Genomic DNA, 12,947 nt, shown 5'->3' on the forward strand with positions numbered 1-12,947 from the left:
TTTAAATTATGATCAGCCAATTTCTTAAATTATCAAATTACTATTTTTTGTTGCAAAAGTGCCATTTTATTATTTTTTTTTTTACAGAACTTCAAGTATTTTAAGTCAAAATTTATGAAGTGATACAGAAAAATGTTTTTAAAAGTTTCTAAAAAAGCACCCTACATACATACAGCTATTAGTATATATATCTTAAATCAATTCAGGTACAGTTGGGTGGGTTGACAGCAGCATTTTCACAGGGTTCAGTGTCCATCATCTCATCAGCGGCCACTTCTGAGTTTAGCTCTGTGGACTGAGCATCACCAGCAGCCAAATCACAACACAACTCTGCAGGCTGCTCCTCACTGCTGACCAATCCAGAGCTAGACTTGGGCTGCTCCTCACTGCTGACCAATCCAGAGCTAGACTTGGGCTGTTCCTCACTGCTGACCAATCCAGAGCACGAGTCTGCAGATCCTTCCTTACACTCTGAGGGATTGGAGGCAGGTCCTGGGGGGAGGGGGGGGGAGAAAGAGAAACATCTCATTATTAACTAGAAACTGTGTAAATTCCCATGATTGTTTCATAGATATTATCTTAAGGCAGCATCTGAACATCTAAAACAAACAAATCCAGGTTTGATCCTGGTTTGTGGAGGAAACAATCATGTCCTTAGATCACCCATTTGCATTCAAATCATTACACTGAGCCCTTTTGGAAACAAACAGTCTTTACACACAAAATATCAGGTGGAAAAGCAGCCCATGCACTGGCAGTGACCATCTGTAACGGGGAGGGTCAATATGGCACAATCTATTGATGTTTGAAGCCAAGCACCAAAGGCCAACTTTGTCCTAATTGAAAAAACACTTGTAGATTAAATAGTCAACATTGCGACTTGGCAGCAAACAAGAGCTCACTAAAAACAGAAGGTATGGACACTGGCTACAAATTTTTAAAAAACAGGTAAAGCAATTGCAAGAGAGGAAATACCTTAAAGAATCATTCCCAGTGGGTGGGAGTAGTAGGTGACAGCTATAAATAGGAAAAACATGGGCACAAGGCAAAGGGACACATGAAAATCACAAAGCATGCAAGTCTGTCCACAACTCAAAGGCTCAGGTCTCTTGCTATTTTCTCCTTTTAGTTAGTGCAGCAATTTATTGGCACATTGAGGAAGTGTTTCCAGGTATATGGAAGAAGTAAACATTAGAATGTGTACCTTTTTTATTTGGAGCAGCTTTGTTCATCTGTACTTCAACGATTACACAATCTGTATCATCATCCTCTTCTGTATCTGCCTGAAAACCATCAGTCTCTGTAGCTTCAACCTAGAAACCAGAAGTGCACCGCAAGGTTAATCTGTTCTCTCAAAATATCATTTGCACTGTATGCCCAACACCTGGCAAAAGTGAGACTTCCAAGGAACCAGAGGAAAGCTGTTGTAGCCACAAAGCAAGCCTCAAAATTAGCTCTTCTAACCAGATCACAAAAGAAAATTAATCTGGGCCACCAACACACATCACTTTATTTGGCTAACTGAACAGATCAAGTCACTGGCAAACACTTGTTAATACAACGGGTGAAATTTTAAACATTCGTTTGTTCGTGGAAAAGCCTTGCCCAGAGGCAAGTAGTTAATATTTTAAGAACTGCTCCTTAAGCCATGTTTTACACTAGAAGCATTAATCACCCCTTCCTTTTCCTAGAGCATCACTGTGGAAACTTGGGTGGGAAAGTACTTCTGGCATAGTAGTAGGATAAGAACATAAGAAATGGGAGCAGGAGTAGGAGTAGGCCATATGGCCCCTCAAGCCTGCTCCACCATTTAATGCGATCATGGCTGATCCGGTCATGGACTCAGGTCCACTTCCCTGCCCACTCCCCGTAACCCCTTAACGGTGAAGAAACTGTCTATCTCGGTCTTAAATTTATTCAATGACCCAGCTTCCACAGCTCTTTGAGGCAGCGAATTCCACAGATTTACAACCCTCAGAAGAAATTTCTCCTCATCTCAGAATAAAGGACCGCCCATTTAAAACTAAGATTATGCCCCCTAATTCTAGTTTCCCCCTTCAGTGGAAACATCCTCTCTGCATCCACCTCGTCAAGCCCACTCAACCTTATACGCTTCGATAAGATCACCTCTGATTTTTCTGAATTCCAGTGAGTAGAGGCCCAACCTTTCCTCATAAGTCATCCCCCTCATCTCCGGAATTAACCTAGTGAACCCTCTCTGAACAGCTTCCAAAGCAGTACATTCTTTCGTAAATATGGAAACCAAAACTGTACGCAGTATTCCAGGTGTGGCCTCACCAATACCCTATGTAACTGTAGCAAGACATCCCTGCTTTTATACTCCATCCCCTTTGCAATAAAAGCCAAGATTCCATTGGCCTTCCTGATCACTTGCTGTACCTGTGTACTAATCTTGTGTTTCATGCATAAGTACGCCCAGGTCCTGCTGTACTGCAGCATTTTTTCTCCATTTAAATAATAACTTGCTCTTTGATTTTTTTTCTGCCAAAGTGCATGACCTCACACTTTCCAACATTATACTCTATCTGCCAAATTTTTGCCCACTCACTTAGCCTGTCTGTGTCCTTTTGCAGATTGTCTGTGTCCTCCTCACACATTGCTTTTCCTCCCATCTTTGTATCGTCAACAAACTTGGCTACGTTATTCAGTCCCTTCTTCCAAGTCATTAATATAGATTGCAAATAGTTGGGGCCCCCGCACTGATCCCTGCGGCACACCACTAGTTACTGATTGCCAACCCGAGAATGAACCATTTATTCCAACTCTGTTTTCTGTTAGCCAATCCTCTATCTATGCTAATATATTACCCCCAACCCTGTGAACTTTTATCTTGTGCAGTAACCTTTTATGTGGCACCTTGTCAAATGCCTTCTGGAAGTCCAAATACACCACATCCACTGGTTCCCCTTTATCCACCCTGTTCGTCACATCCTCAAAGAATTCGAGCAAATATGACTTCCCCCCTCCCCCCTTCATAAATCCATGCTGACTCTGCCTGACCGAATTATGCCTTTCCAAATATCCTGCTACTGCTTCTTTAATAATGGACTCCCAAAATTTTCCCAACTGCAGATGTTAGGTTAACTGGTCTATAGTTTCCTGCTTTTAAAAAAAAATAGGGGAGTTTCATTTGCAGTTTTCCAATCTGATGGGACCTCCCCAGAATCCAGGGAATTTTTGGTAAATTACAACCAATGCATCCACTATCCCTGCTGCTACTTCACTTAAGACCCTAGGATGCAAGCCATCAGGTCCAGGGGATTTATCCACTTTTACTGAGTACCACCTCTTTAGTGATTGTGATAAGTTCTCCACTGCCATAGCCCCTTGACTATCAATATTGGGATATTGTTTGTGTCCTCTACCATAAAGACTGATACAAAATATTTGTTCAGAGTTTCTGCCATCTCCATGTTCCCCATTACTAATTCCCTGGTCTCATCCTCTAAGGATCTGGTGTTTAAGATCAGAATAGTGTCATCTGCCTTAAAGTTTACCTATGGATACTGGTCATCCATATACCTTTCCCTGTGAAGGTGCCACTTATGAAGTTGGATCATGCTTTTGACTGGGCAGTTGGCCCACAGCTCTTCACGCCTCTCCATCAATGCACTCATGTTCTCAAACAAGTTCATGTACTAGGTTCCCATCAAGATTCCTTCCAATTGGCACTCAACTTGGGAAATAGGATTTTCAGTGGGATATTGGTGGATTCCTCATTGTTGTGTGGATATTTGAAACCTTTGGCCTGAGGGGGGAAATAAACTACATTGCTAAAGCTTGGCTTGCAAAATGCTAGAGAGCTCCTGGAGCTTACCAGGACTGCAACAAATGCTCAGAACCCACAAACTGTATGGGTTCTGATTTAACAACACACCCAGGGTGAAACTAATATTGCTAGAAATAAATCGTGTTGAAGATGTTTATTGAGCTGCTACACATGTCCAACATGGACAGCTTTCATCTACACTGGTGCCAGAGATTAATAAAAGCAGCATTTGTAAAGTTGGCTCTTTTTTTTTTTAAAAACATAGCACGACTATACACTTGATACCAACAAGAAAAACTAGATTTCAAAAGTACTGAATCACAAGTGCTTTGATAGCTGGATGTGTGCCTTCCATATATTAAGACTACCCCATACTGCGAGTAGTGAAAGAGGCAGAAGAAAATAAAAAAGGTGCCACTAGCTCAAGGCCTCCAGTTTTAACCCTCTAAGCAACAATAATTTTCCCTATTGCAGGTCTCCATGTTGCTTCAGTGACAATGGAGATGCTGGAGGAAAAATAAAAGGCACCATCCCTCCACTGAAAAATCTCAGGAATATAAGCAGCTTTTCTTTGCTTCAACTATCAACTGGCACAAATGATGGAAAAACAGCTCAGCTACCACAGGGTGGGGAGGGAATAGTTTCTAAATTGGGGAAAGTCCAGATAGGATGGCAATGCAAGTTTACTTTCTCTCAGTTCAACTCCTGATTTAAGAAACTGCACAACTTATTCTATCTAAAATGCTTTGGTACAAGAATAACAGTAGCAGTCTATTTATTCTCTAAACCTCAAGTGGAAACTTACATAAGTAAATAGGAATATAAACCTTTTAAACTTAAAAAAAAAAGTCGTTTGCTCAGATTCGGAGACAGCTCAATAGTTTAGTAACGATAGGCTGAAGTGCAGACACAGAAGTCAGCTCTTCCAATTACATTGAAACTTTCCATCTCAATGTCAAGACACTGCAAGTTTTCACTGTAGTCTTAGTTACAAACCCTAGCTGATGCAGCTGGAATCTAAAGACTGTTTACACCAGCTGCCATCGAGACACCCATGGGATGAAAGGGGAGAGTTTGGACAGTCTTAATGCAGCTCTTGGTGGGCACAAATCGACTACACAAAACTGCTCCGAATTGGCAATCCCTCACAGGAAAGGCACAGCATGGCCACTGTGGGAATGTGGGTAATGGCACACAGGTGCTGATCTGAAGTTGGGGTAGAGGAACATTTGATGCTTTATCCTGTATTGAACCATGCTGCACATATCTTGGGAAACACCAGAAATGAAAAAAAAAGTGTTCCATTCCACAGCAAAAATGTCACCCACTTTGATCAGTACAAAGTTCACAAACAGAGTGAATGCATTACATTTTCTATGTATAGTATCAGGCAGTCCTTTGGATCGAGGATGACCCGCTTCCACACCAAAAAAGGGATGAGTTCACAATGATGGACCCGACATTCTAGGTCCCGAAATACATATTGAAGGGTGAAGTTGCCTGTGCGTGGATTCGTTTAACGTGGGGTGGCCGTTGCACACCAGTCACCACCATTTTCTATATCCCTTCAATGGTAAGCAACATCTAAGAGTATCACTTCATTTTAGAAAAAAAAAATCTAAATTTGATATAGCACTCTTATATAAACACGCAGGCCTCGAGTTTCTGCTCTGCGGTGCTGTTTTTCCCGGCGTAAGTCGGCCATATCGGCACAACTCGCAAAAGATCGCAGAATTTTAAGCGCAAATTTTAAGTGCAACTCTAGTTTCTGCGACCTTCTGCGCTAGTTTAAAGAACATCGCGCTGGAAGCCAGTCCGCCACCACAAAAGCGGCTAAGCCCCCAGGATGAATGAATCACCAATTGGAGTTCTCTCTAATTCCGCTCATTTGGGGCGCAAGTACACAAATAGAAATATTTTGAAAGCTTGAGTATTTAAAAAAAAAAGTCATTTTCAGTCATTTAAAATTGGGTTACTCAGATGGTGGATTGACAGATTAAAATAAGCAAGTTTTTTTTTTTAAGTATTAAAACACTGCCCAATTGCACTGGTCTGATGACATGTGTTTGAGCAGAAGCTTTGGGGGGGGGGGGGGGGGGGGAGAAGAGTGTATCCGTTTCATTGATTTCCTAAAGTGGAAACCTCCACCATTTTTAATCCTCAGTAGACACTTCCTGCTCGACTGCACCAAGAAGTCACCAATGAGGAGCTGTGTGTGACTCCATGACTTTGGACTGGCTTGAGCATCAACCCATAGTGACAACACAACAGGAAAGCATAATACCACTGGGTATCCAGCTGGCAGCATGCCTTCTCAGGGCTCTGAATTGGCCCTCGGACAAGTCCAAGGTCACAGCTTCCATTTCTAAAGAAACGGTCCTCCAACAATGATATCTTGGCGCAGTCTGTCAGGGGAGGAGACCCAACTGAAGGTCTCCATGCAGCTAAATTATGTGGCACCCGGTTTTGGCAAGTATACTCAACATGTCCCATGGCGCTTCACAGGAGTATTGGAAAATAAAAATGACACCGAGCCGCACAAGTAGAAATTAGCTCAGGTGACCAAAAGCTTGGTCAAAGTAGTATGTTTTAAGGAGCAGAGGTAGAGAGGCAGAGGGAATTATGGTAAAAATCAAGGCCACCCACATTGACACTGCCTCCTGCAAGTCTCAACTTCCCCTCTCCCAACTAAGACTTCAGCCATTCTGCTCGCTGCAGTTTCTCAATCAGCCTATCCATGCATCCTACCACTTTCTCCTTTAATGCTCTCCCATTCCACTGTCTGACTCTCCAACTTCTCTTCCTCAGGCAAATGTTGACATCAGCCTATCGCTATCCTCTGGCACTGTTTACCTCCAAGATTATTACCTTGCTCCATACTCTCCAACTAGCATCCATTCTCAAACCAACCTTTACTCTTCAATTTGCCACACATCTACTCCCACCTCCTTATTCGAGACCTTCCATTCTAATTGCTGCCCCTCGAACACGAATACTGCATCAAAATCCTAATATGCTGCGAGACGGTGACTACCTCATCTTCTTCACTCTGCCCATGACCTTCAACACCGCCGACCATTCCAAATTCTAACATTTCCTCCACACTTCACTTCTGTGGCTTGCTCTTTCCTGGTTCCGTTCATACCTGCATGTTCCCAAGCACCATAATGCCTCCAGTGGCTTCTCCTCCTTTGCCCAGTCAGCACCAGTGCGCTCCACTGGTCCTCTCCTCTTCACCATATACACGTTATCCATGGGTGATTTCAGAAAGAAAGGATCGGCTTCTACTTGTACGCTGACAACTCCTAGCTCTACCTTTCTGCCACTTCTGTTGATCCAGAAACTGTTGCAACATTTGCCAACTGACACAAATTTCCTCTGCTTTCATGTTGGCAAAATCAAAGCTCTATCAGCATTGTCATGCCTTTGACTTGGACTCGCATCAAGCTCGCTGACTGCCACCTGAGGAGATACAGAACAGAGACATATTGCTCAACCTTGAGCTAGCTTCAACCCAGACACCCAAAATCAAGACTGCTCTCTTCCACTCCTGCTTCCCTTGCTGAAATCCTAGTTAATGCATTCAATAGCTTGAGGTTCAGCTGGTCTATCATTTTACTATCTGTCTCTTAGCCTTAACGGTCCTCAAAGGTCAACTTGAAAACATTGCAACCCACATTCTAACCCAAGCGAAATCAATCTCCCATCACCCCAAGCTCCATTGGCTCCCCGCACCCTGGAGAGCTGACTTTAAACAATCTTAGTTTTCATGGGCTCAAAATTGGCCCACTCACCGGAGATATGCCGCTTTTCTGCGTTGAAAAGTGCTCTGAAAAAAAATGGTCCCCACTTTGGCCGCTGTCTGGCGCCTCCCAGGTCTTCGTGCAGCGTGGCCAGTCGGGTCGGGGCGGAGTCAGCGTCCCGCGCTGAAAACAGTGCCGGGGCGTCTGCACATGCGCGTTGGAATGTGCGTGCATGCGCAGCAGCTAATGCCCCCAGCCTCTCAGTGTGCGTGCTGCAGCATGGGACCCGATCATCAACATCATCATATGCTGCTGGTGTGTCCCGCCCTTATCCCAGGCCGAGTGGCCTACCGCACAGGTCGGCCCACTGCCTTCCCAGGCTGAAAATGAAAGTAGGATAGGACTTACTGACTTCTATTTTTTAAATTTGGTTATTTTGAAAAAATTATGTAAAATATGTTTTGTCTCTCATGAATAGTGACCATTTGTCAAGTCTATTTACTTGGTACTATTGTGAAAGAAGAACATAAGTGACAGAGAATATCTTATTTATTGAAGTAGACTTTATTTAGATAATATGAACTCAATTTTGGCCCAGTATAATCATTACAAACAAATAGTTGTTTAAATTAGTTGTGCGATTAGGGCAATTTAATTCAAATATCTTTTATTTTTGTAGTTTAAGCTTCCATGAATGCTTCTGCTGTATAGTAAATTAACTTTGCGAAGTTTGTCATATGATGTCCTGTATAGCTGTTTGATCCTATTCACATTCTAAGTCAAGTTCTGCTGGCCTCCGATGTACCGACCTGCGCTGATTTCTTAACTCTCCACAAGGGTTTTCACAAGTGGCCACATACGGTGGCCTAAGTTAGTTTGGAGTAACTATTAGCTGGCCTAAATGGCCAAAACGGGCGTTGGTGGCTGGTGACACCCACTTTTGAAAAAAAAACTAAAAAAATCCTAACTAACTCACTTACACTGGCGTAAATTGATTGTGCAAAATGGGGATTTTTAAGATAGTCCAGAAAAATCAAGTTGCTCCAAAAAAAACCAGAGCAACTCCTGGGCAATTGTGAGCTCCAAGTCCCTCCGTGGCCCCACCCATCTTACCGTTGCGATCTTCCTATCTTAGGGCCCCTCACACACACCCTCTCTATTCTCTATGTAACACTGGGCTTGCCCTTATCCTCTCACTTCAACATTAGCAGGTACTTGCTCAGCTACTACCTGATCATCTGTCTCAGCTTCAAAGATCTCCTTAAAAACACCACTCTACAACTGTGTCTTTGATCTATCCATCGTTTTGATCTCATAAGAACATAATAAATTGGAGCAGGAGTAGGATCTACAGCCCATTGAGCCTGCTCCGCCATTCAAGATCATGGCTGATCATCAAACTCAACTTTCCCGCCCAATCTCCGTATCCCTGGATTCCCCTCGACTCCAAAAATCTATCTACCTCAGCCTTGAATATATTCAGAGACTCAGCATCCACAGCCCTCTGGGGCAGAGAATTCCAAAGATTCACGACCCACTTAAGATAGAGATGAGGAAGAATTTCTTCAAAGGCCTTCCCCTTATCCTGAGACTGTGACCCCTAGTTCTAGGCACTCTAGCCAGGGGGAAACAACCCCTCAGCATCAACTCAGTCAATCCCCTTCAGAATCTTGTATGTTTGAATATCACCTCTCATTCTTCTAAACGCCAGAGAATGTAGGCCCATTCTACACAGTCTCTCTTCATAAGACAACAGGCCTCTCATTCCAGGAATCAATCTACTGAACCTCTGTTGTACCACCTCCAAGGCAAGTATATCCTTCCTTAGACAGAGACCAAAACTGTGCACAGTACTCCAGGTGTGGTATCACCAAGGCCCTGTACAATTGTAGCAAGACTTCCTTACTCTTATACCCCAACCCTGTGACAATAAAGGACAACATGCCATTTGCCTTCCTTATTGTTTGCTGTGTCTGCATGCTAGCTTTGTGTTTCTTCGACAAAGGACACCCAAATCTCTGACCACCATTTAAAAAATATTCTGTTTTTCTATTCTTTCTACCAAAGTGAATAACCTCACATTTCCCTACCGTATACAGGTTGAACCTCCCTTATCCGGCACCCTCAGGACCTGGCCTGTGCCGGATAAGGGAGGTCAGGCGTTCCACTGTGTTTTACAACTGCCGGCCCCCAGCCCCAGCCAGCTAGCCCCGACACAGATATCCCCAACCCTGCGATCCACTACCCCACCTACGATCTCCAAGACTCATTGAAAGTGAAGAAGAGGTATTTTATTTTTCTTTGGCAGAGGGTAGGGGAAGAGTGGCCAGCCCGAGGACATGGCCCGCCTGCCTGACCCCAGAGGGAGCGCCGAAGGCAGCAGGGAGCAGAGAACCTCTCTCCCCCACCAACTTGAATACCCACCCTCAAGGCCACTCAGGCAATCAGTGCCTTCAGAATCGGACCGAGGAAGGTGTCTCCGTCTTCAGGAGAGCAGAGAATATTGGCGAGTACCAAAAAAAAAATTAGGCGGCCAGGAATGGTGCCGGATAAAAGAGATTCAATCTGTACTCCATCTGCCACCTTACTACCCAGTCACTTAGTCTATCTATATCCCTTTACAGACGCTTTGTGTTCTCCTTACAGCTTACTGTCCCACCTAGCTTTGTATCGTCAGCAAACTTGGATACATTACACTCGGTCCCTTCATCTAGGTCATTAATATAGATTGTAAATAGTGGAGGCCCCAGCACTAATCCTTGCGGCAATCTACTAGTTACAGCCTGCCAACCTGAAAAAGACCTGTTTACCCCAACTCTTTTCTGTCCATTAACCAACCCGCTATCCAGATTAATACATTTCCTCCAATCCCATGAACCCTTATTGTGTAATAACCTTTTATGTGGTACCTTATCGAATGCCTTTTGGAAATTCAAATATACTACATCCACTGGTTTCCCTTTATCTACCCTGCTAGTTACATCCTCAAAAAACTTTTTAAATTTGTCAAACACGATTGCCCTTTCATAAAGCTATGTTGACTCTGCCTAATCATGTTATGATTATCCAAGTGCTCTGATACCACTTCCTTAGCAATGGATTCCAGCATTTTCCCAATGACTGATTTCAAACTAACTAGCCTGTAGTTCAGTTTGCTCTCCCCCTCCTTTCTTGAATAGCGGTGTGACATTTGATAGCTTCCAATCCACTGGGACAGTTCTAGAATCTAGGTAATTCTGAAAGATCAAAACCAATGTATCCACTATCTCTGCAGCCACCTCTTTTAGAACCCGAGGATGTAGGTCGTCAGGTCCAGGGGATGTCGGCTTTTAGCCCCAATAGTTTTTCTAGTACTTTTTCTTCACTTATATTAATTACATTAAGTTCCTCACCCTCGTTAGACCCTTGGTTCCCCACCATTTTAGGAATGCTTTTTGCGTATTCTACTGTGAAGACAGATACAGGGCCTGATGGACTGCATCCCAGAGTACTTAAGGAGGTGGCCTTGGAAATAGTGGATGCATTGACAGTCATTTTCCAACATTCCATTGACTCTGGATCAGTTCCTATGGAGTGGAGGGTAGCCAATGTAACCCCACTTTTTAAAAAAGGAGGGAGAGAGAAAACAGGGAATTACAGACCGGTCAGCCCGACATCGGTAGTGGGTAAAATGATGGAATCAATTATTAAGGATGTCATCGCAGTGCATTTGGAAAGAGGTAATATGATAGGTCCAAGTCAGCATGGATTTGTGAAAGGGAAATCATGCTTGACAAATCTTCTGGAATTTTTTGAGGATGTTTCCAGTAGAGTGGACAAGGGAGAACCAGTCGATGTGGTATATTTGGACTTTCAGAAGGCTTTCGACAAGGTCCCACACAAGAGATTAATGTGCAAAGTTAAAGCACATGGGATTGGGGGTAGTGTGCTGACATGGATTGAGAACTGGTTGTCAGACAGGAAGCAAAGAATAGGAGCAAATGGGGACTTTTCAGAATGGCAGGCAGTGACTAATGGGGTACCGCAAGGTTCTGTGCTGGGGCCCCAGCTGTTTACACTGTACATTAATGATTTAGACGAGGGGATTAAATGTAGTATCTCCAAATTTGCGGATGACACTAAGTTGGGTGGCAGTGTGAGCTGCGAGGAGGATTCTATGAGGCTGCAGAGCGACTTGGATAGGTTAGGTGAGTGGGCAAATGCATGGCAGATGAAGTATAATGTGGATAAATGTGAGGTTATCCACTTTGGTGGTAAAAACAGAGAGACAGACTATTATCTGAATGGTGACAGATTAGGAAAAGGAGAGGTGCAACGAGACCTGGGTGTCATGGTACATCAGTCATTGAAGGTTGGCATGCAGGTGCAGCAGGCGGTTAAGAAAGCAAATGGCATGTTGGCCTTCATAGCGAGGGGATTTGAGTACAAGGGCAGGGAGGTGTTGCTACAATTGTACAGGGCCTTGGTGAGGCCACACCTGGAGTATTGTGTACAGTTTTGGTCTCCTAACCTGAGGAAGGACATTCTTGCTATTGAGGGAGTGCAGCGAAGGTTCACCAGACTGATTCCCGGGATGGCAGGACTGACCTATCAAGAAAGACTGGATCAACTGGGCTTGTATTCACTGGAGTTCAGAAGAATGAGAGGGGACCTCATAGAAACGTTTAAAATTCTGACGGGGTTAGACAGGTTAGATGCAGGAAGAATGTTCCCAATGTTGGGGAAGTCCAGAACCAGGGGACACAGTCTAAGGATAAGGGGGAAGCCATTTAGGACTGAGATGAGGAGGAATTTCTTCACCCAGAGAGTGGTGAACCTGTGGAATTCTCTACCACAGAAAGTTGTTGAGAGGCCAATTCACTAAATATATTCACAAAGGAGTTAGATGAAGTCCTTACTACTAGGGGAATCAAGGGGTATGGTGAGAAAGCAGGAATGGGGTACTGAAGTTGCATGTTCAGCCATGAACTCATTGAATGGCGGTGCAGGCTAGAAGGGCTGAATGGTCTACTCCTGCACCTATTTTCTATGTTTCTATTTGCTTAACATTTCTGCCATTTCCTTATTCTCCATAATAATTTATCCTGCCTCACTTTCTAAGGGACCAATTTTTATTTTTGCTACGCTCTTCCTTTTTACATACTTGTAGAAGCTCTTACAATCTGTTTTTATATTTCTTGCTAGTTTTCTCAGTCTATTTTTTTCCTTCATCAATCTTTTGGTCACCCTTGCAGGTTTTTGAAACTCTCCCAATCCTCAGGCTTACTACTATTCTTCGCAACATTATAAGCGTCTGCTTTCAATCTAGTGCTATCCTTAACTTCTTTAGTTAGCCACGGATGGATCTCAATGTGAAATACTTTTTTAATGTTTTCCTGAGGAATGCCATAGAAATGCAATGTACATTATTCTTC

The 12,947-nt window shown here is 43.6% G+C and overlaps 1 protein-coding gene across 1 annotated transcript in view; it reads right to left on the reverse strand.

Moving 5' to 3' along the window:
• Window positions 1-6: 6 nt before the first annotated feature.
• chaf1a (chromatin assembly factor 1, subunit A (p150)) overlaps window positions 7-12,947 on the reverse strand; it is a 56,527-nt gene continuing 43,586 nt past the window's right edge. The window contains exons 14-15 of the mRNA XM_070859921.1: window positions 1,205-1,313; window positions 7-492 (exon numbers count right to left, since the gene is read on the reverse strand). Coding sequence (XP_070716022.1) covers window positions 203-492; window positions 1,205-1,313 — 399 coding nt within the window. The 3' untranslated portion in view covers window positions 7-202. The remainder of the gene's footprint in view (window positions 493-1,204; window positions 1,314-12,947) is intronic.

This window comes from Pristiophorus japonicus, chromosome 18 (genome assembly GCF_044704955.1).
Source record: "Pristiophorus japonicus isolate sPriJap1 chromosome 18, sPriJap1.hap1, whole genome shotgun sequence".
NCBI lineage: Eukaryota > Metazoa > Chordata > Chondrichthyes > Pristiophoridae > Pristiophorus > Pristiophorus japonicus.